General features: G+C 35.1%; 3 protein-coding genes across 4 annotated transcripts; 1 reads left to right on the top strand and 2 right to left on the bottom strand.

Annotated features, from left to right (window-relative positions):
* The first annotated feature begins 2,121 nt into the window (after nt 1–2,121).
* On the top strand, nt 2,122–4,629 carry LOC133864079 (BTB/POZ domain-containing protein At3g56230). Its single transcript, XM_062300282.1, has 3 exons — nt 2,122–2,670; nt 3,769–3,948; nt 4,046–4,629. Exons 1-3 carry the CDS (start codon nt 2,509–2,511, stop codon nt 4,502–4,504), a joined length of 801 nt encoding a protein of 266 aa, XP_062156266.1. The 5' UTR covers nt 2,122–2,508; the 3' UTR covers nt 4,505–4,629.
* A 1,235-nt stretch (nt 4,630–5,864) lies between these two features.
* LOC133863438 (uncharacterized mitochondrial protein AtMg00810-like) lies at nt 5,865–6,346 on the bottom strand. Its single transcript, XM_062299372.1, has 2 exons — nt 6,067–6,346; nt 5,865–6,025 (listed from the first exon to the last, which is right to left on the bottom strand). The coding sequence occupies exons 1-2, from the start codon at nt 6,344–6,346 to the stop codon at nt 5,865–5,867; spliced, it is 441 nt and encodes a 146-aa protein (XP_062155356.1).
* Nucleotides 6,347–12,834: 6,488 nt separating this feature from the next.
* On the bottom strand, nt 12,835–14,882 carry LOC133864595 (transcription factor SCREAM2-like). 2 transcript variants are annotated; one of them, XM_062300976.1, is made up of 4 exons: nt 14,680–14,882; nt 14,043–14,171; nt 13,354–13,530; nt 12,835–13,236 (listed from the first exon to the last, which is right to left on the bottom strand). In XM_062300976.1, exons 1-4 carry the CDS (start codon nt 14,755–14,757, stop codon nt 13,141–13,143), a joined length of 480 nt encoding a protein of 159 aa, XP_062156960.1. In that variant the 5' UTR covers nt 14,758–14,882; the 3' UTR covers nt 12,835–13,140. The 2 variants fall into 2 exon arrangements, with proteins under 2 accessions (XP_062156960.1, XP_062156961.1); XM_062300977.1 differs by having other exon boundaries at nt 13,354–13,524.
* Between the last annotated feature and the right edge of the window lie 9,491 nt (nt 14,883–24,373).

The following is a 24,373-nucleotide window of genomic DNA, read 5'->3' as shown; positions in this document are numbered from 1 at the left end:
CAGGTGATGATGCCTACTCGAATTGTTTCATTCACAATTAATGATGGATGGTGAACCTATAAACCATCATCCTCACACAAAATCTGCAATGAAAAATATATATAATTTTCATGCAAGAATAAATGGGTCCTAAAAATATTTAATATTCATCGAAGGTGTGATTGAGTGCATAATATAATTTACAAAAAACAAAAAATATCTGAGCTTATATTCCAAAGAAACACGTCAAGGTATTTCCTCTGTTATAATATTATTTAAATGATTAAGTCTACATTTTCTTATGAGCTTAAACTTTTATGATAAGTTGTGATTTAATACGGTATATATTTTATGTGAACCAATTAATTCAAACACAAGAAATAGATAAATTGGCTCGTTCGAAAAAACCGTAACTTTCGAGTAAGTCAAAAACTTCCAAAAATACAGTAAACTTCATAAAACTCAACGTAACTTTACATTACTTGCTGGTCCTTAAATACAAATAGGTGACACAACTTGAGTAGAATACAATTCCACAAGTAGCTAGAGACCTATTGCTATTCAAAGATAGAAACCTACAGCTATATTAAAATAACTTTTAAATGAAACAACTAATACTCATCTTCTCTCACTATAAGAGATAAAACTCTTATTCAAACTCTACTTTTACTATCTATATCTCCTACTTAGATAGATATATAATCCTAACAGATTAGGATTACATTAGCATCATGGTAGAGGCAAAAAGTTCGAACGCTAGCTTTACAATTTACCTGTTATTTCAGTTAAATATTTCATACTCATTTGTTGAAGGGGAGTATTTGAATATTATTTAAATGATTAAATCTACAATTTCCTATTATATTAAACTTTTAGAATATGTGATGATTCAACACTTTTCGATCTTGTGGGGTTAATAACCTTGTGAAAATAAACTAGAGATATTAATACAAAAATATCTCTAGTGTTTTTACACATTGTATTAGAGAATTAATACAATATATTACAAAATAATATCAAACTATATAGGAAAATAAATCAATATCTGATTTGGTTTTTGAAAGGCAAGGGATCACGGTAGAATCGAATTCCAATATCAAGCCAACAAGCCTAGTCGTCGCAAATAGTGTAAGAGAACATAAACCGACATGTCGTTGCTAATAATTAGTTATCAGCAACGACACACAACGTCACCGCTTATAACCGTGTGATGGAATATATTCTAACAAAGCTATTGAATATGGTTGATCAAACTTGGTCCCATATTAATTGGATTAGGCTTAGATGCAGTAAAAAAATTATAGCAAAGGTGTTGTAATTTTTTCAATGGTCGAGATCTAACATCATTTTCTCTTTCTTATAAAACACTTAAAACTAATCTTGAACATTGAAAAAACTACAGTACTTAAGCTGTAGTTTTTTTTACAGCACCTAAGCCAAATCCATATTAATTTTCCTAATTCAGGCTCATTAACCATCATTATAATTAAAGGAGGCTAGGGCAACTACCAATCAGTTTATTTATCCTCTCTTTTGGCCTTCGGATTATAGAAACCGTCACTCATTAATTATTCATAACCTTATCATTTCTATTGTCTCTTTCTTTTACTACTTTCTGGATACATCATAGCTAGGCTTGTGCATGTCAAACCCAGTTGCCTCACCATCGAACAAGAAGACATCATTAAGTTGGCCCAATCATATCACCCGCTAGCTGCATGCCCTAACAACCATTTTTTTTTTTTTTTAATTAGCTTATAGGGTTGAGAAATTGGGCATTGGGACGTGCCTGCCTTGCACATATTTGCTGTTGTTAGGTTGGAAAGACGTCCCTTTCTTCTTCCTAACTTCTGATTCCTCCACCTATATATTGTTTATTTGGTTTCTCTAAAATACACTCAAAAGACATGGCCACCAACTTCCCCTTTCTTATTTGATTCACCATCGTGCCCTCCACCTTATCTTAATTAGTGCCCTTTTGTTTCAATAATTGTTTAACCAAAATTCATGCAATTAAATAAATGATCAAAAATGAAAAATTCACAATTTTTTTTTATCGGTTGCTATTGGGACAATTAGTTATTGAACATGGTACCGAAGCTAAGCTATTGAGTTCAAACCTTTGAATCTATCCGTTTATATTGAGTTTTTGAAATAAACGGCAATTTATAGAAGTCACTAAAATAATTTGCTTCTAAAATGCAACATTTCTCATTTTTCACCCTTTAATGCAATATGCATGCCTCTTTAAGCAAAATGGCAATACCATACTTCAAAGTCTAGCTAGTTTGGTAATTTCAAGTTTCAACGTACCCCCTTAAACTATGTGCACCGTCCACAGGGCGATTATAATTATTCCTTTGTCAAATTACTGATCATCATTAGCAAGGGATGGAATAAGAGGTCCAACTAACATCTCTCGTATTAAATTGAGTTGATCATCAGAAGACGAACAGCTTCTGCTTTTCATTCTTCTCCTTCTTCCTAGCTTGCTGAGCTTCATCAAGTTTTGCCAGAAAACCCAGATCGATGGACTGCGTTGTGTGTACATCAGTGCCAGTAATACTGAGGCCTCCCAGGAATACAATATGTGGGGCTTGCTATGAGGGAGCTAGGAGCATAATCAACCTCATAAACAAGCTTGAAAGTGAGAAGAAAGGAAGTGATACCAGTCCACCAAATTCCTGTAAGGCAAGCTCTACTTTCATGTTTCTTCTCGATCGTTGCTTGTTTTTTTTGGCTTGGTGCATTTGATCATGATCTTCATGTTTAGTTCTCTTAGTTGTCACAATTATTACTTAACTATATATATAATTAATCCATTTCCGTTGATTTGATGGAAAAATATTTCAAATTTTGTAGCACGTACACTTTATTGCTAAATGAGCCGCTTTCTGTTATGTATTTGAAAGATTTTTCCGTTGGCTCATTGCCTGTATTTGTCATCCAAATTAGAAGCGGCAAAGACCCGTCTCTAACCTCTTTACCTTTACATTACTATTTTATTTTTTTTTTTTAAAAAAAAAGAGGCCGCTTGAGAATTAAAAGGAGAAAAAAGAGCTTCTAGAGGATTTTGTAAACTTGGGGGTTATGGGCTCAAGAGTATTTCTTGGTGCGGATTTGGCCCATCTAAAGCTTGGAGCAAAATATGACGGGCTTAATTTCCATTCTAGCCCATCTGGTCATCACTTCAAATGGACTCAATACATTTATTGGGGCCTGAAGCCCAGCCTTTTCTTTATAAGATTTTTCCTTCTTTTTTTGTTTTTTTTTTTTAAAAAAAGAAATATTTCTCGATCAATCACTTTAATTGGATATACAAAATTAATTGTATAATCATTTTATGCATATAAAAATGGGGAATTATACATCCCACGACCTTTCGGCTCGTACCGAGGAAAAATAATAATAATAAAAAATAAAAAATAAAAACTTTTTGGCTCTTGCTATATTCTAAAAGTGATTTTGTTGAACTACGTACTAATTAAATAATTAAATTTATTATGTTTTATTAGCTGAAATTTTTAAAATAAATGGTAACTTAACATAATTTTATGGTACATATGAAAAATGCTTCATTGATGTTGCAATAATCACGTAAATATGTGATCCTGAATCCTGTGAACAATATGAAATTAGATGTTAATTAAAGATGACGATGCTTTTTTTTTTTTTTTTTTTTTTGTTTCATTACATAGAAAAAGGAAAAGAATGTGTAAATATAAGTAAAACTTTATTTTTACTATTTTATACTAATATTTGGGATATCTCTTTCATTCCTCTCTTCAGACACTCGTAGATGTTTCGCGTTGGGTTTCGGATAGGAAGGATATAGAAAATGTACTAAAAGAGGAAGCAAGCTTTCTTAGGACTGGTTTCTTTACAGCACTTAAGGATCAAATTCACACAGATATACAGCTCAAGCCAGCCAATAATGGCCTTTCCCTGCCCGCGCATAGAGCCTTACTGGTTAATTAATTACCCTCTCTCATATATTGATTTCATAAAAATGAGAAAATCATATTATATATTAAATATTTTATTTTGTATATTATGTTATATTTAGGCAGCAAGATCACAAATCTTTAAGAATATGCTAGACTCAGATGTATGTAAAGCGGCACCAACGGACACCATAACGCTGTCGGAGTTGAACTACGAAGAGCTCGAGTGTCTTGTGGAGTTTCTCTATACTGGGAGCTTGTCTAAAGAGAAGATGGAGAAGCATGTATACTCTTTGTCAGTAGCAGCAGACAAGTACGAAATCTCGTACTTACAGAAGTTTTGTGAGCGTCAAATGCTTAGGTCTTTGAATTCATCCAATGCTCTTGATGTTTTAGAGATCTCTGATATTTGTTCTTACATATCCCTGAAGGAGACAGCTTTGAACTTCATTGTCAAAAACATGGAGGATATAGCCTTCTCGGCTAGATATGATCAATTTGCACTCAAGAGCCCGCATCTCTGTGTGCAAATAACAAGGGCATCATTGATGGAAGCCAAAAAGAAAATGATTTCATTGTAAGGGAATTACTGGACAGAATTATGAACATGAGCTAGGTGGATTAATCTTTCTATTCTTAGAGCTATTGACTATTGAGTCTTCTTTATAACAACAAAATACATATACGGGTACTTCTTTGTGGATGATATCGATGATCGATATTAGAGTTATATATGTTATTCTTCGATCACATTCATTTAATTTACATCGACTAACGTAATGTATGAATGTACGTGATAAATCTGTGTGAAGAGTAACTTTAATTATTCTATTTATTTATAACATTAGATTTCGTATTATTTTGTTTAATACAACATTTTATAATAAATAATTACTTTTATATGTACCTTTTTTTTTTTTTGAACAGATAACATGAGTCACCATATATTACTGAAGAACACCCGAAGGCAATTACAGAGAATAGAGGTACAAGACCCCATAAACCCTAAGCCAGAAAAATTTGACTTAAAACAGCGATCTAAACAACACACAAACATTACATGAACAACAATTGAGCCGCTCTTTACGTTTAAGCACAATCTAAACAAAGAAAAAAAGGGATAATCTAGCTACTATGCCAACAAAATAGTCCAGTAACAATTAAGCATTACAAAGGCAGACTGTGAACAGAAAAACAAACAAAAAACCCAAACAGAAACCAAACGAAACCGGCATCGGGAAAAATGTGTCACCGGCAACAGCGCTTGTAAACACGCGCCTTCACTGGGGACCTCCCTCTGCAGCAGATGACCGCCGAAACCATTGATCTCCAACGATCTCCACCATAGAGAGGTGTGAAAGAAGGAAGTTGAAAATCTGTTTTGGTAACTTAACCAAAACAGTTTGCATTTCGTTAGTATATATAGAAGGTTACAAAAGGTCTTTAACCAACATACAAATGTCGTCCAGAGATTAAATACAACATTGAGAATGTCAACTAAGTAAGCTTAAATCTACACATTAATCAGTCTGCAATTACAGAGAGCCAGAAGTATGGTTTGAGAGATTAGAGGGATGGCTCGTGAGTTGGTTGCTTGCTGAACCATGTGCTGCAGTACTTGGTTGCATTGTTTTCTGTGAGGGATTGTTCTGCAAGGTTGACATGCTGTAGAAATGTTTTGACAGTAGATGACTTGTGGTAGCAGATGACTTGTGAAAAGGTTGCTGATCTGTTTCATTCTTAACACCCCCTTGCAAACTAATGGGTGGAAGAAATTGAAACGGTCAGCAGTGAGTCCCTTGGTGAAAATGTTTGCTACCTGGTCAAGTGTAGGCAGGTGTTTGAGTGTGATGTCCCTATTGGTGACTTTTTCCCGAATGAAGTGAAAATCGACCTCAAGATGTTTAGTACGGGCGTGAAACATTGGATTGGAAGCTAAGGCTAGAGCGCCTGAATTATCACACCATAAAGTTGGAGGAGAGAGGAGAGGAAAATGGAGTTCTTTGAGAAGCATGCGAATCCATACAGTTTGGCTGTTGTAAGACACATGAAGCGATATTCAGCTTCTGTACTGTAGCGTGAGACTACATTTTGCTTCTTTGCTGACCAAGAGATGAGATTGGAACCAATAAAAATGCCATACCCGGTGGTGGAGCGTCTGTCACCAGGGTTGCCTGCCCAATCAGCATCATAGTAGGCATTGAGAGTGAGAGGACTTTTGCAGTAATGAAGACCATAGTTGATGGAACCTTTAAGATATCTGAGGACTCTCTTTGCTGTTGTGAAGTGAATTGAAGTGGGATTGTGCATATGTTGACAGAATAGGCAATGTCAGGTCGAGTAAGAGTCACATATTGAAGTGCTCCAACAATGTGGCGGAATTTAGTAGGATCAGGTTGAAGATCACCTTCAAACTTTGACATTTTGGTTCCTGCTACACATGGAGCCCTTTAGGGCTTGGATTCAGCCATATGGACTCGATTGAGAAGATCTTGTATATATTTGGGCTGTCTAAGATGAATACCATTGTGGTCTCAAAGAACCTGGATGCCAAGAAAGTAGCTTAAGGTACCAAGATCTTTCATGGCAAAATCACGCTGCAGAGTAGTGATTAGTGTATTGGTGGTAGCATGATTATTCCCTGTGATAATTATGTCATCCACATAGATCAATATGAAGATGTGGATTCTGCCTTGGTGATATGTGAATAGTGAGTAATCCACTTGAGAAACTAGAAATCCAAGGTTCAAAAGAGCATGTGCAAGTCGAGTGAACCAAACTCTAGGAGCTTGTTTGAGTCCATAGATGGACTTATGGAGGCGACAAATAAAGTCAGGACAGGAAGAGTCAATGAACCCTGGGGGTTGTTACATGTATACCTCGTCATCAAGAATTCCATGAAGGAATGCATTTGATACATCAAGTTGTCTGAGCTCCCAATTAAATTGAACAGCCAATGTTAAGAGCAATCGAATGGTGGCTGGTTTTATAATTGGACTAAAAGTCTAATGATAATCAATTCCACATTTTTGTTCGAATCCTTTGGCAACAAGCCGAGCTTTAAACATGTCAACACTTCCATCAGGTTTCTGCTTGATTTTGAAGACCCATTTGTTCCTGACAACATTGTGATGGAGGGGTCTAGGACATAGAGTCCAAGTATGGTTGGATATCAAGGCCTTGTATTCACTGGTCATGGCTTCAATCCATTGTGGATGAGCAGCAGCCTGTTTATAAGTAGAGGGAGTAGGAGGCAGAGAGGTAGAATGAAGGCAAAGAAAAGGATGTCGCGTAGAATGAAGCATTTTAAAATCTAGAAATTGTTTTAGTTTAAGGTTGCCGGTTTGTGATCTAGTGATCATGCGAGAGATGGAAGGAAGGGAGTTGTTAGCAGCAGCAGTAGATTGTGATCTAGTGATTATGCGGGATATAGATGGAAGTGAAGAAGTGGTAGGAACAGTAGGTAGTGTAGGGGATGAGTTGTCTGATGGATATTGTTCTATGTTAGCTATCGGTGGAAGTGGGGAACAAGGTTGAGTGGCAGACAAGGATGCAGTGTTCGGGTAGGATTGGTTGGTGTGAGTGGTAGACATATGAGGAGGTTGAGCCAAGTGCAAGGTTTCGTGGCTTGCTGAGTTGAAATGGTTGGGAGTGGATGTTGACCCATTCGAGATAGTGGGACCCGTGGCAGTGTTGGGTGAAGGCAAGTGAATGACAGATGTTGTAGAATTGAAAGTGGGAGTTTGAGGTGTAGTGGAAATTGGTGAAGACGTGAGTGGGTAACCTGGAGTTGCCGTGACCGTGCAGGATCCATAAGAGTGGTTTGTATCCTTAGCAGGAAATGTAGACTCATCGAACACAACATGTCGTGAGACATTAACTTTGTGGGTTTTAAGCATCGATATCCACAATTATTTGCTGAATATCCTATGAAAATACATGGTTTGTTGTGGAAAGAAAGTTTGTTGTTGACATACGGCCGCAACTAAAGGATAACAAAGATAGCCAAAAGATTGAAGGAAGGTGTAATCTGGTGTCTTAGAAAACAATTTGGAAAATGGTGACTCATTATGAAGTACTAGTGTAGGCAGTCGGTTTATAAAAAATATAGCAGTTAAGAATGATTCCACCCAATATTTTGAAGACAAACCATATTGAGCTAAGAGAGTAAGACCAAGTTCTACAATGTGCCTATGTTTTCTCTCGGCTACACCATTCTGTTGAGATGTGTGAGGACAAGTGAGTCTATGTAATATTCCATGATTAGAGAGAAAATCTTTGAATTGGTTTGAAGTGTATTCTCCTCTATTGTTACTCTGAAATTGTTTGATAACGGTTGAGAATTGTTTTTTTGCCAGATGTTTGAACTTGACAAAGCAATTGAAAACATTACTTTTATTGATAATAGGATACAGCCAGGAGTACCTGCTGTAATCATCTACAAAAACCACATAGAACCGACATCCATTCTTAGAAGAAACAGGAGAAGTCCAAACATCTAAATGGATGAGTTCTAAGGGTGATTTAGTACATCTAGAAGAAACATGAAAGGGTAGTTGCTTGGATTTCCCAAGCTGACACGACTCACAGACACCTAGACTCTTTACTGGATCAGACATTAGAAGTTGATGAAGAGTGATGATCCGATGGAAGACATTGTGAGAGGGGTGGCCAAGCCTCTGGTGCCACACCATATCAGTGTTCTTGACTCCAACGAAAGCAACAAAGCTCTTCAACTTATTAGATTGAAAATGATGCAGAGGGATAAGATACAAACCATTCTCACTGGGCCCCTGGAGCAGCACGGTTCCTGTCAAGTTGTCATTCACAGTGTAATGAGAACCGATTAGTTTAAATGAGCAATTATTGTCAAGACAAAATTTATTAATAGACAACAGATTAGCAGATGCAGAGGGGCAGTATAAGATGTCCTTAAGTAGAAATTTGGAAGGTTTAGTAAGTGAGTTAGATTGAACTAAGGATGAACCAATGCCTTTGATAGCCAAACCTGCTCCATTTACAACCCCTACTGTTTCTGCTCCTTCAAATGGCTGTGGATTATTGATGGTTGTGGGATCGGCTGCAACATGTGTGTTTGCACCTGAGTTAGCTAGCCATTCATGGCTGTCAAAATCAACATGGTTATGAGCAATCATAGCTTGAAGTTGTGGTGGAGGATGTTTGCCTTGATAGGCATAATCCATCCTATGGTAACAATCCAAAGCAGTGTAATTGAACCTCTCACAGATTTGCAAACAACCAAATGTCCCTAGGTGTTAGTGATAGGAGCTCTTGGAGTGATGGTATGGGGAGTGTTGCGTCTAGAAGCATTGTGTGGTGTATGAAGTCTGACTTGAGGAGCTGAAAACCGGGGAGTAGCAGGTGAGTATCTTGGTGAGAAAGTTGAAAAACGAGGTTGATTCTTAGGTGGGAATTTGGGCTTCCTGTTTGAGGGATGAAATGTTGATGAGTTAGTCTTGTTTGAGTAGAAGGCAAAGGTAGCATTGTCTGATGATGGAAGATGTTGTTTCTGATTTTCCAACAGCATTTCATGGCTTAGGAGTTCAGTTTGGAAATCTGCAAAAGTCATTTCAGTGTTGTGGATAGCAAGAGAAAAGGCAGTAACAAAAGAGTTGAAAGTGGGATTCAAACCACTAATGAGGTAAGAGATTAGATCATCTTCTTCAATTGGTTTTCCAGCTGCAACCAGTTGGTCAGCCCATTGTTTGGCTTGACTGATATATTCCGTGCAAGACTTGCTTCCCTGCTGCAAAGTTTGAAGTTGTCTTTTGAGATATGAAATATGTGACCTTGACTAACTTGCAAACTTTTCAGCCAAGGCACCCTATGCTTGAAATGATGTGTTTAATCCATACATGGATGAAATCAGTGCTGGTTCGAGTGAGCACAGAATCCAGCTTAGCAAATGTTGGTCTTTCTTCTGCCATATAACATATGCAGAATTGAGGACTTGCTCATTGGTTTCAGAGTTTGTGAGGAACTTGGGAGGACAAGGCTCAGAGCTGTCTACTAATCCCATGAGTTCATAACTGCGCAATATGGGAAGAAATTGGGAGACCCAAGCAAGATAATTTGGGCCAGCAAGTTTGACAAGAGTGAACTGTATAGTGTTTGGTAGGTTGGATACGATGGAGGTGATATCAGTTGAAGTGTGGGCTTGAGTTGAGGTGGAAGAGGATGAAGGGTTTGTAGCAGCGTTTGATTCAGCCATGAGGAAAGTGTGAGCTTGTTAATGCTCTGTTACCATGAAAGAAGGAAGTTGAAAATCTGTTTTGGTAACTTAACCAAAACAGTTTGCATTTCATTAGTATATACAGAAGGTTACAAAAGGTCTTTAACCAACATACAAATAGACAGTCCAGAGATTAAATACAACATTGAGAATGTCAACTAAGTAAGCTTAAATTTACACACTAATCAGTCTGCAATTACAGAGAGCCAGAAGTATGGTTTGAGAGATTAGAGGGATGGCTCGTGAGTTGGTTGCTTGCTGAACCATGTGCTGCAGTACTTAGTTGCATTGTTTTCTGTGAGGGATTTTTTTGCAAGGTTGACATGCTGTAGAAATGTTTTGACAGTAGATGACTTGTGAAAAGGTTGCTGATCTGTTTCATTCTTAACAAGGCGCGTGTCATGAAGGACCTAGTCGAAGAACACAGATCTGGCTCTAAAGAAGACATAAAAAAAGTACAGCTATAAAAACTCGCCGGAGACACACCAGAAAAGCCGCTCCCCAACACAGACGTCCCGTATAGCTTTCTGCCAGGAAAACCAACAGCAAAAATCACAAAGAAAAACTAAAAAAAACCTCCATAACCCTGGAAAAACTAGGAGAACATCAACCACCACCAGATCTAGTTCGGGGGAACAAAACTCCCTTGAAGGGATATAAGGTAAACCAAAGCAAAGAAAACTGGAAAAAACATAAAGGAAATGAGAGAGGAGAGGAGGGAAGAGAAGATACCCTTCCCTCCTCCCTCACCGACTGCACGAAGAAGAAGGGTACCTAGAGAGAGAAAAAAGGTTTTGAGAGGGGCGGCGGCTAGGGTTAGGTGTAACAAACAATTACTTTTATATGTACCTATGTATGGCTATTGCCAGTATGTACCTAATTCTCTAACTCAAGGGTATTCTATCTTTTAATCCACTGTCGTAAGATTCCTAGTTTCATGGAAATATTGTTTTTCCGCGTGATGTTGTCATTATGGAAGTCCTTGTTCTATAGGACCATATTGAAATAAAAAGGTGACATTATTTACAATATTCCAAGGTCTAAATTAGTTTACTGTAGACCGACTAGCAGTTGAACCTCCTTAAAAATAATTATGCAAACACTTTTTTTTTAAAAAAAATAAAATAAAAATAGAAATGTCAATATGCAAACCTGTTTTTGTTTCATACTAATTGAAAAGTAAAAAATGTGAAGGAAACATTTTTGAAAAAACTTCATTTATAACTCCTCATCTTTCATCACTTTTGCAATTAAGTAGTTAAATTTTAAAAAGTGTCAATTTAGGGTATCCATATTTCAATTTCAACCACCCGTTAAAATTTTCTGTTAAATCCTGTCAAAATTCTCAAAATACTCTTTCTTTCTTTTTTTAGGAAAAAAACTGCAAAGATTTAGTTGTTGGTTAAAATTTAATGAAATTTGCAAAAATACCCATGCCTAAATCTTTGAAAATTTTATAATTTTTTTTTTAAAAAAAAATACACAGAGGTATTTTGAGAATTTCGATAGGATTGAACAAAAAATTTTAACGGATGATTAAAATTGAAACAAATTGAAATATGAATACCTTAAATTGATCATTTTTAATTATTAAGTGCTTAATTGTAAAAACGATGAAAAATCAAGAGTTATGAGTGAAGTTTTCCCAACATTTTTTAAATCTGCAGAACGATATTTATGTGTTTCTTTCATTGGTCTGACTGAGCTTCAATATTTCTCAGCCACTTGTGATTTTCTACTCTGTTCAGACGAAATCCGGCCGTGACTACGATCAAGGTGTTCTGCCGGCCTTAATTCTTTTTTCTTTCCTTAACCCGTTCAAACGAGCTCCAACCACTCCACCGACCGTGGCTTTCTGGAATTCATAAATTATTTCACTAAAGCCACTTGTTCAAGCTTAGGAACTCTTCTTGTTGTGCTCTGAAGTATGCTGTTTGGGTGCCATGGAATTGCCCGTCCAAGTGAGAGTGGTTTTGCCTCAGAGCTAGCTCTTGGTTGCTTGTATATATAAGTTCTTGTTCAAACGCCCAGCGACAGAGACATGCACCAATCGATCGATCGAGCTATTCGTATCATGAGTTTTGACCAAGAGTTTATCTTCCAATTAAATTAAGCTCCAATTTAACTGACAACCTTAGATTTACATCAACTTTAATTTTGACACCGAATTAGCCGACATGCATAACAGTACCTAATAACCTCTTTAGTGATCCATCACATGATTCGCATGTCTCTTACGACGGAGGAAAAATCTACTTGATCATGACTGTCGTCTGTCACATATATATGATACTAGCTAGCTACCTCGTACATTATTTGTTACTCCATTAAGAACCAGCTGGTTTGATTTGTTCCTTTTTGTGGTAATTGCTTGTAGTAGATCTGGTCATAAAGCTATTTATCAAAAAAAAAAAAAATTAAAACTTATCAAAAAGATCTGGTCATAAAGCTGGACACGTTGCACTTTCAAAACCCCACACCCAGACTCAACTAAGCTCCCAAAGTGGAAGATCCAACCACAAAAGAGTGGAAAAGACTACCAATTAATCTAATAAAGATTTAAGTTCCTGGAACGTACTCCGGAGCGTGGGAACATGTTAACATACTCAAGGCAACCATCAAAGAGTTGAATGAAAAAGAATACCCGGCCGAAGCAAATTAAAGTAGAAGGCAGATTAATGAAATATATGGAATTTAAGCAAATATATAAGCCCTGCCTACAAACCAAAACTATAAGCACATGACAACGAGTCATCTCAGCCAAGATTCGCCTGCTCGCTGCTAGAAAATTTTGGTAAACCAAGAGTCATTTCTTTTCTTGGTACTTGTTTGTGATCTTCAAACCAACTTCCAACTCATTTTTTAGAAGCTCGCCATGCACTTACAACAAGGAAGAAAATGGAAGATTGTAAAGGGGAAAGAGATATATATATATATATATATATAACACCGGATGCTTAATTACTAGTCTTGTTCAGTACTTCCACTCCAGTTCTTAATAGCCTGCACCACTGCTTGTTTCACCACCTGAGCATCAATGCTTTCGGCTTGTTCTTCATTCTGGAAAAAAAAAAACACTTTAATTAACATTCTTATTGCTACTTATAGAGAACACTTTGAGAGAGAGAGATGTGTATGTGCATCGTAATTAGTATATGTGTACAAAGAAGATCTTACATCTCCTCCCACTGCTTGTAACCGGAAATTATCTGCACAAGACACCCTAGCTTCCAGAACATTAAGACCCAGTTCTTCAAAGGCTTCCAATATGGAGACAAGCAGGCCTGGGCAACTCTTCTCTGATAACACATTTATTAGGAAGCCCTTCTCTAGGGCTTCTACCATAACCTGTAGCTAGAAATTAAGTACAGCCCAAGATAATCAACTGGCTTGCTAGCTAGTTTAATATGACAGATTGAAATTTCATTGGTAATTAAGAAATTAATTAAGTACAGCCTCTCTGTTGTTGGTTAATTAATCTGTGTAATCCGTGTTTGAAAATGCTACACATATTTTCACTCTCATACTTCTAAGTGTATACTGATCCTTAACGTGGAAGTAAAAATCACTATTAGATTTACTGCCACATCAGAAAGTGTGTACTTTAAAGTGTAAGAGTGAGAATCTGTGTAGCATTAATTATCTTCCGTGTTTTGTTACTAGGCCTATGTGGCTTCCGTTTCCTTTAATATCAGTTTTGATCAATGAAATTCTTAATTATCCAAAAAAAAAAAAAAAAAAGAGTTAGAAGAAGAAAAAGAAAAGAAGAGAAGGAAAATAAGAAAAATAATTTGAATTAGCTAGAATTTCAGGGGGATGGGGGAGAAGAAAGAATGTATGGATGATAGAATTAATATGGTACGTACCCCAGGCATTGGGTTTGGGTGATCACTAGAGGATTGTGCAGTCGCTATATCTTGATTCAATATTTCCACTTTCCGTTTTAGCTCTTCGATATACTTTGATGCATCTACTATGATTGAGGTTTGGTTTAGCTGCCAAACATGAACAAAAGAAACTGTCAGTCAGAATATCCAATCCCGCAACTTTTATATTTATAACACATATATGATATAACATAATATAATCTAACTATATATATATATATATATTGATTAAACACCGTGGAATTAACTAGATTATTGCAAAGTCCCAGAATATTGCTAAAGATCGAAAAAGCCTCTAGGTTACTGACATCAGTGACCATATTTTATCGACTATTTTTCTAAATTGTGACATCAGTGAGAATGAGAAGATAATCATTGAATACATGCAAGGGAATCATGGAAAACTATAGGAGTCCAAGGTGCATATATATATATATATATATATATATATATATATATATATATATATATATATATATATATATATATATATATATATATATATATATAAGCATACATAAACATCGTTATATTAAATAAAATGAGCTATTTATATATCCTTGAGAATAGGTAAGAAGAAATTAAGCCAATGGATGAAAAGGCCTCAGGGAATTACAGCATGAGAGTTGGTAATGGAACGAAGTAGTTGCAGCTTCTCATGCAGTGCTGCTTTCTTGTGCTCCCTAGAAACCATGAGTTACTTTCTCTCTTTATCTTTCCTGCTTTCACCTCTCTCTCTCTCTTCCTATGAACTCTCCAAAGCTCTGAGCCTCTGAGGCTGTTTAAAAGAGGGGGATGAGCTCTCAAATCGATATGATCTCCTCCTTGCTTCCCACATGACTGCCTCAGTTTCTTCACAACAAAATAGAATACAAACTCTAGCTGAACTTACCAAACTGCCCTTTGGTGATTATTCAGAAAGTATTTTCATTTTTTTAAAAAATAAATAAATAAATAACATTCTTCATTTCCTTGAAATAACCACATATGGTACCCTCTTTTGTACTGAGAATTAATTCCTAGCTAGCTAGCCACTTTGTGTATGATTTCAACACAATTAATGATTCATCAGAAAGGAATTTTCGTCGTATCCTAAAAGATAAAAGAAAAGGAAAAAAGAAAAGCAATTTCGTACATAAGTAACAAAAAGTTTTCTATGTTCGGTAGAAATTTTTTTTTTTTTTTTTTTTTTGTTTTGTTTTGTTTTTTTTTTTTATCTCAAAAGAAAAATATTAACAAACAACTACTCAAAATTATTTTTAGATTTACTTCACATGAGAACACTTTTTCAAACTAGAAAAACAAAAAACAAAAAAAAAATACCTGAGCTATTATGTTGTTACCATGCACAAAAATAATGAATAATTCGGAATCAAAGAGAGAGAAAGAAAAAATTGAGACCCAGATTTACGTGGTTTGACAATGTGCCTAAGTTCACAAGAGTACGGCTATATTTCAGAATATTATTTAGGGTTACAACATAACATACTTATAAGAAAACCCTAATTTTATAGAAAAACTCCAAAATACCTTGTATAATACCACGGGGGTGTTGCTCCTAACATAAACTCAATTACCCTCAATGAGTTCTGACAACTGGCCTCTATACTAACATTTCGTACTACTCTCTATGTTTAAGAGGATATAAGTCACTTGTTTCAACATGTTACTTAATTGTGTTGTACATGAAAAATGTTATCTACAGTGGGAAAATATCAAATGAAGCTTTTGCATGGATTTAATAATTCATTACTATCATATCATACTATGACTACATATCTACATGATCAATTAATGAATTATAAGAGCTAATTTCCACCCTGCTAGCCAACTTTTTGGGATATAGAAATAATACTAATCTGCAAGTACGTTGATGTGCATGCATATATAAATCAGAGAAAAAAAAAACTTTATCTCCTAATTAAGCGGGTTTGATTAATTATATAAGCTTGAATTGAAAGTAAAGCCGAGGAGTAATTAATATTTTAATTCCTTTAATTTGTTATTTAAACAGAAATTATTAAATAGTTTCAGAAAAGGATCGGGGCAGAGGGGCATAATGGGAAAGGGGAAATATAATGAGGTTGGCATAACTTAACGCGGGGAGGGAAGGGAGGGAATCAAAAGCTCGTGATGGTGAGGGAGGGAGTGAAATTGGCCATCGAAAGAAGTGAAGATCGAGGAAGCAACAAAAGGATGTGTAGTTGTGATTTTTGAATGCCTCCAAACACTCCTCACGGGGGGCTTTTTAGCCTCTCCCCCCCTCCTCTCTAACCAGCCGTCACCTTTTGTCCTCTCTCTCTCTCTCTCTCTCCACATGCCATTCTATCATTCTCATCATTCTACTCCAACTTCTCATCTAATAAGATATTGAGATTGAAAGCTCTTTTCTTTTTCTTTTTCTTTTTCTTTTTCTTTTCTCGGAAATTGAAATAGGTTGATATCTATTTTAATGGAAATTTCCAGATTTTACAAGTGAAATAAGACCCACATTTGATCAAGATTAAGAAAGCCAGAGAGACATGCACCCCGGCCTGGTCATGATGAGTTCAACGTACATCGATCACATGCACAGTTATGTATTAAAGTAATAATAGAACGATAATGACATATCAGCGACAACGACACTAAAGCCGTCGCCGTTAACTTTCTCAACGAAGCAAGTAACTACATCAACCTCACTAAGTTAAAGCAAAATTTCTTTAGCGAATGGCGCGCTCCCAAGCAAAACCCATTTGCCTTTGTAATGCTTTTATTTTTATTTTTATTCTTTTACTTTGTTATATATATATATATATATATATATATATACACACACACTAAAACACGTACATTTAAAAGTAAAAGAATGGTTGTGGTCCTTACTGTACTTTGCAATTAATGAGAAGAAAAACTAATTATGATTTTGATCATTATAAAGGCATTAATGTAAACATGAAATTATTGGGTTACAGTACTTTATTAATATGATCCATTCAATTAAATGAAGTTATGATTAATTTATATAATTTTATAATCACAACTCGAACACGAATTATCAACCCTAATATTTATATGATCAATCAAAATCTATTTGCTTTGGATTATTAGGAACACTTAAATTCTATCTGCATCCGGCCTCTCTTAGTTTCCTTACCGAATTCCCAATCAATATAGCTATAATCCATGAATGCTAGTCACATCAACCACTATTTTAGCAGGCCAACTCAATTGCCAGAAGCTAGCTAGCTAGGTCTAGCCACCAAAAACAGCTGCCGGCCTGCAGGTTAATTCGTCTGAAAGAAGATAAACTGGCACAAAGTGGCATCTCCGATGAGTGTGATCACGAGATGTTATCAAACATATCAAACGGGCTGATACGCATGTTTAGAGCTAGCTAGCTGCTCCAGCTTATTGCTTGCCACATTGTCTCCATTCCACACAGACAAATTCACGTACCCACCCCTATTCACATGTGTGCCCATTAATCATTACAACAAAACAATATTCTGCATACATATACCCTGCTCCAACGTTTCTCTCTTGCCTTCCGTATTAAAAATAGTTACTCTTCCTAGAGTTTTAGATTCTAGAGTACCAGGTACTACTCCCTGTAATCTTCTATTATTACCTTAATTCCCTTAATCACATGCATTTAGCAGTGCCTTCTTACAGGCCGGCTACACACACTCACGTACATTCATACACAGTAATAATAACAGTAGTAATTAAAAATGACAATAACAGTGATAACAATATATATATTAGATCAAGTACTTTAATGCATAAATTTTGATTTTCCATTTAGTACTAGCTAGTCATTTTCACGAGAATTCTTATGGCCGCCGAGACAATTAATCAACACGAGCTCAACATGAAATTAGTAGATTAGGGTTGAAAGATCGATTTGGCTCATTTAATTAAATGGGTAGGGTTAAGATTGACCTATATAATAATATACCCATAGTTCGACACAATTCAAACCCAACACGTTTACACGAAGTGCCACCCACGCTCACAATGCATGAAGTATTCTTCGTATTTAGAGAAACATTTAGAAAATTTGCTATTTGATGGTTTAAAAGAGTACTGACTAGCTAGCTAAAACTATTTGAGTAGATTTTAAGAGTTAAACTTAGAGAAATTATGAAAAGGTCATTGTGAATGCTCTTACTATAAATTAATAAGAATTAAAAAGAAAAAAAAAAATCCCCAGCCACCTAATTAATTAAGTGAATGTATCAATTATTGAATCAATTTTTTTTTTTCTTTTCAGTCTTGACAGCCTCAGTGTTGCTTTCTCGATCATTTCTTTAATGATGCCATAAAATTGAGTTTGTTTTATCTTCAGAAAAGATCCACAACATGCAAAACGCGAAATGGCGTGATTCAAAATTTGACAATACTGAACTTCAACATTTTGTCGAATGAGAGTGACTGGATGCTTATCGACGATGATATATTGAGGGAAAAATACAAGTTTAACAGATAAGCAATTTGTCTTGGCCCGTCTACTACAGGAAACTATTAATATTTCTTTATCAGATTGAAGAAATGTGACTCAGTTCTATTGTTCCTTCGTTTCAACTAAATATCTTTCACGAACCAATCACTGAGAATTAAAATTACCAAAAAAAAAAGAACCTAACACGGTACATAAAGAAAATTTGAAAAGTGATAGCAAAAGGTAGACAGGAATTATAGGTCAAAAGGAGGAATTTTCTTCAACCATTTATAGAAATATAGGAGATAGCTACCCCATATTTCTTGGGATTGGGATCCCCTGCACTTGGAGAGATTCCTTGTAATTATTACCTTCTCCCTGCAATATCTAGTAAGTAATTGTAAGAGACTTCTCGTGAGAGCCTGTCAGCTCGAATATACTTGTTCAGACAGTTGAATCCATATAGAGTCGACAAAACTAAGAATTTAACTTTAGGTTGGGATTGCATTGTATAAGAATTAATAATAATTTAAAGAGAAATAAAAGAAAGAGAAGAAACATAGATTTTAGGTGGTTCGAGCCTATAGTCTACATCTACATGCAAAGCCTTTTCTTTAACTACACCTTTTATTTTTATAAATTTGATTGTATACAAGACTCTATTTATAGAGAAAGAGTTTAAACATTGCAACTTACAAGTCTCGATCTTCTACTTTTACATGTACATTAACAACAATAAATCTAATTTATCATCTTGTAAGTACTCTTATCTCTTGAGTGCTCGTAAGTATTGTTGTCTCTTGAATCTCTTGCATGTCTCAATACATTGAACCTTTCTTTGAGGGGCCAAAGTAAATAATAATAATAATAATTAAATTGTCCAATCAGAGGGCCTCTCACAATTGCAGATAAGGATTTGTACTCCAAGTAAGTGGATTGATTGTCTCTAAGTCTCGGTCTTCTACTTTTACATGTACATTAACAACAATAAATTTAATTTATCATCTTGTAAGTACTCTTGTTTCTTGAGTGCTCGTAAGTATTGTTGTTAGGGAATAATCTCGATTCTGCCCAATGGGCTAGGATCGTGGCCCATTAAGACCAACGGCTAATTGCCAAGACTGTCATATCCAACAGACTCGGTAATTTGCCGTCTCTACATAAAGATCAAGGACGGTTAGAAGCCGACCTTATGACGACCATGAAGGAAGTCCCACGATCCGCACAATAGGAAGGTGCCCCCACGATCTAAAGCCGGTTGAGGGCTGACTCCGCAATGATCATGGAGTACGAACCACGACTCCACGATCTCAAGTCGGTTAAAGACCGACTTGGCAACGATCGTGGAGAGTATACCTCAATCCCACGATCCGAGTAGTCGACAAGCACTCCGGATCTGACATGTGGTCCAATGGAAAAGCCGAACCGCTTTCAACATTCCATTTATAAATACCTCACAACTAGACATGTATTTTTCAGATTGCTCACTGTGATTAAGAGTAATATACACTTGAGATAATATTGACAAAAGCATCGGAGTGGGATTGTCGGATTCCCCCCGATGAAGTTTTTCTCTTTTACAGGATATTAAAGGTAGCCTCTTCCGTTCATCAACTACCATACCAGAATCTGTTCTAACAATTGTTGTCTCTTGAATCTCTTGAGTCTCAATACATTGAACCTTTCTTTGAGGGGCCAAAGTAATTAAATAATAATAATAATAATTAAATTGTCCAATCAGATGGCCTCTCACAATTGGATAAGGATCTGTACTCCAAGTAAGTGGATTGATTGTATGGTAAGTCTCTTCACTCTCCTTATCAATTAAGCTTTACGCTTTTTAATCCTTGTTTATATGTTAAAATAACAAGTCACAACGAACGCTAGCTTGTTGAGGGGCCGGCGCTTGTTATATATGCTAAACCTTGTAAACTAAGTTCATAGTAATAATTAAAGAAATGCATTAATAACCAAGTGACGTCGTCAGTTATATATGATAATGCATTACTTATATAATTTAATAATAATTAAAAAATAAAACAAAGTATCATGCATGCGTATCAGATTAATTATTCGGTCACCTAATCATGCACTTGATAATTAAGTGATTGCACATGAATTCAAGAACAGAACTAGAAATTTAACTAAAGGGACCAAAGCTTTAATTTCCAATCCCCCTTAATTGATTAGCTCCGTCACCGCCACTACAAAAAAACTAACAATTGGCCGCGTGTCTACAGTACCTGTTATTGTAGACACGCGGCCAACTAGCCACGTGTCTTTCTGACACGTGGCTAGCGGTATAAAAAAATCCAATTGGCCGCGTGTATAAAATAAACGTGTCCAACTGGACACATGTATTTTTACACGTGTCTAATTGGACACGTGTAATAATACATGCGTCCAATTGGACACGTTTATTTTATACACGCGTCTAACTGGACACGTGTATAAAAATACACGTGTCCAATTGGCCGCGTGGATTAATTACACGCGGCCAAATATTGTACACATGTCCAACTGGACACGTGCATTATTGCACGCGGCCATATGTTGCCACGTGTAATAAGTACACGTAGCCAACTGTGAATTTTTTTTCAAATATATATTAAAAAAAAAAAAATTGTATTTAGGATTTTTTTTTTTTTAAAAAAAAAAAAAAAAAAAACTTACTTTCTTAACTATATATCATAATCTTAAATTTGTGCCATATATATATATACACACATAAGGTTAAGTTTTAGGGCTATATGTAAATACTATACTTGGAGTTTACATGTTGAGTTCCTTATATATGAGTACTTATAAGTACGTAAACTCTAACCTAATTTACATATTGTACTATATGCATTTACATAAATGAATGTATTGTAAATAGTATACTTATTTACACATTGTACTAAATGCATAATTAATCCAAATTCGGTACTATATATATATATAACACCAAATTAAGGTTTGGTTTTGTACACCATCTACGTTAAGAAAATAAAAAAAATGCAACATAACAAAGTTAAAAATCCTATCCATAATACTATATACATATATATAATATATGCATGCATGCATGTAAACGGTTTAGAAACTATATACATTTATAACGACTTGTATATACCCTAACATTGGGGTTTATGGCTATATATATATATATAGTATACTTATATAGCTATATATAGTATATACACTTAGGGTTAAGGTTTATAAATATATATAAACCATACACTTAGGGTTAGGGTTTATAGCTATATATAATACATATACTTAGGGTTAGGGTTTTTGGCTATATAAAGTACATACACTTAGAATTAGGGTTTATGGCTAAAATTAACAGTTGGCCGTGTGTAATTATTACATGTGTACAATTGGCCGCGTGTATTATTACACGTGTTCGACTGGCCTCGTATATTTTTACACGCAGCCATATGTGGCCACGTGTAATAAATGCACGTGGCCAACTATTAATTTTTTTTTTCCAAATATACATTAAAAAAAATTGTATTTAGGATTTTGTACACAATGCATAATCTTAAATTTCGCATGTTGAGTACGTAAATTTCATACATAATGCAAATACTTTGGTTTTAGTCCTATATGTAAATACTATACTTGGGTTTATATGATGAGTTCCTTTTATATATATATATATGGTATACTTATAAGTACGTAAACCTTAACTAAATTGACATATTGTACTATATGCATAATTATACGTTTAGGAACAAAAAAAAAATGCAACATAACAAAGTACATACACTTAGGGTTATGGTTTATGGCTATATATAGTATATACACTTAGGTTTATGGTTATATATAGTACATACACTTAGAGTTAGGGTTTATGACTATATATAGTATATAGTATTTACACTTAGGTTTATGGTTTATAGCTATATATAGTACATACACTTAGAGTTAGGGTTTATTGCTATATATAGTATATAATATATACACTTAGAGTTAGGGTTTATAGCTATATATAGTGTATATGGTTAGGGTTTATAGGTATATATAGTATATACATTTAGGGTTAGGGTTTATAGCTATATATAGTATATAGGGTCAGGGTCTATAGATATATATAGTATATATAATTAGGGTTAGGGTTTATAGTTATATATAGTACATACACTTAAGATTAGGGTTAATGTTAGGGTTTATGGCTTACATATAGTATATACACTTAGGGTTAGGGGTTTTATGGTTTAATTTTATGGTTGGGGTTTAGTTTTAATTTAGGGTTTAGTATAGTATATATATATACTTAGTGTTAGGGTTTAAATTTAGGGTTAGGATTTAGTTTTAATTTATAGTTTATAGTTTAGTTTTAGGGCTTAGGGTTTAGAAATATGTACAGCACATACACTTAGGGTTGCATGGGTTTGTATTTGTATTTACGTGAATAAATTATATATATATATATATATATATATATATAAGAATTTATATATAATTGTAATATATATTTTTTATATTAAAAAACTGCTACAATTGGAGACGTGTATTTAAAATACACGTCTCCAATTGTTTGGCCAGGTCCATTGCGCGGGAGTTCTCCTGCGTGCCACTTGGCCAAACAATGTCGAATTTTTTTTAAAAATATTTTAATATATCATTTCTCTGGAAGCTACCCATTTCTTACGATCTCTCTCTCTCTCTCTCTCTCTCTCTCTCTCTCTCTCTCTCTCTCTCTCTCTCTCTCTCTCTCTCCGTCGAGCTCAGACGGCCGGCGAAAGCCCGTTCCTCTGCCTCGCGGCCTTGTCTCCAGCGTGGTGATCGTCCACCACCGATCACCTCTCTCTCTCACCGGCTGTCTCTCTCTCTCTCTCCCTCTCTCTCACGTATATATATACACCGGATCTTAGCTCTCTCTCTCTCTCTCTCTTCTAGGACTACTCTCCGGCAGCCTACTCAAGCCGTGCGTGGATTTGCTCCGGTAATGGTCATTTTACTCTCTCTGTCTACCGGTTTCTACATATATACATGTAGATATTTTCCTAACTTTTTTTCTTCTTTTTTCCAAACTTTTAAATATGCAGGTATATATATAAGCAACCCTAAATCCATAAACCCTGAAATAATCTATTGTGAGTATTTTGTCCCTCATTTTTTTGTATTTAATTTTTTCTTCTATATGTATATCCGTGTGCATTTTGTTAATTTCGTTGTGATATTTCTTTAGGTCTAAATTTGTTTGGAGTACTGGGCAAACAACAGATATTTTTTTAATAATTTTTCTATTTTTTTTATTGCAATGTTACTGATTTATTGTAATTTGTATACATATAATTTCGGTTTTTTTTTGTTTTTATGGACTAGCTATTTCGGTTTTGCTGTATTTGGTTAATTTTTTTTTTTTTTTTAAACAATGCTGCATGTATTTGGTTATTACACATTTGATGAAATTTTTGTGTACACCTTCGTATTTTTGTGTCATTTAGGGTTTTTTTTTTTTTTAAGCCACGTACTTTTTCACTATGTTGTGTTTTTATTGTTTTTAATTTTTTTGTTCTAATTGTTGATTTGAGAGGTTATATATATATATTAATGTGTTATTATGAAACAATATCCGCTATTAGTTTAGCGTTATAAACCAACGATGACACTTTTGAAAATGATAAATGGGAAAAAAAAAAAAATGGTTTGAATAAGAAAGAAAAAAATGGCTTGGAGCAGCGCATGTGACAGTTCAAGGCATTCATGTCCTCTATGAGGATATCGCATGGCACAGTAGGTGCTCAACAGTCTCCACCTACAAACGTAGGTAGTACGTCGTCTGTTAGAAGTGCATCTGCATGTATGATTCATATTGTGTATACGACATAATTATTTTAAATTTCTTTTCATTACTTGTCTAACTTTGCGTATAGTATTATATATTATAATTGTT

Source organism: Alnus glutinosa, chromosome 3, assembly GCF_958979055.1.
Source record: "Alnus glutinosa chromosome 3, dhAlnGlut1.1, whole genome shotgun sequence".
NCBI lineage: Eukaryota > Viridiplantae > Streptophyta > Magnoliopsida > Fagales > Betulaceae > Alnus > Alnus glutinosa.
The sequence above is the reverse complement of the archived record's forward strand: the minus strand, read 5'-3'. Positions and strand labels throughout refer to the sequence as shown.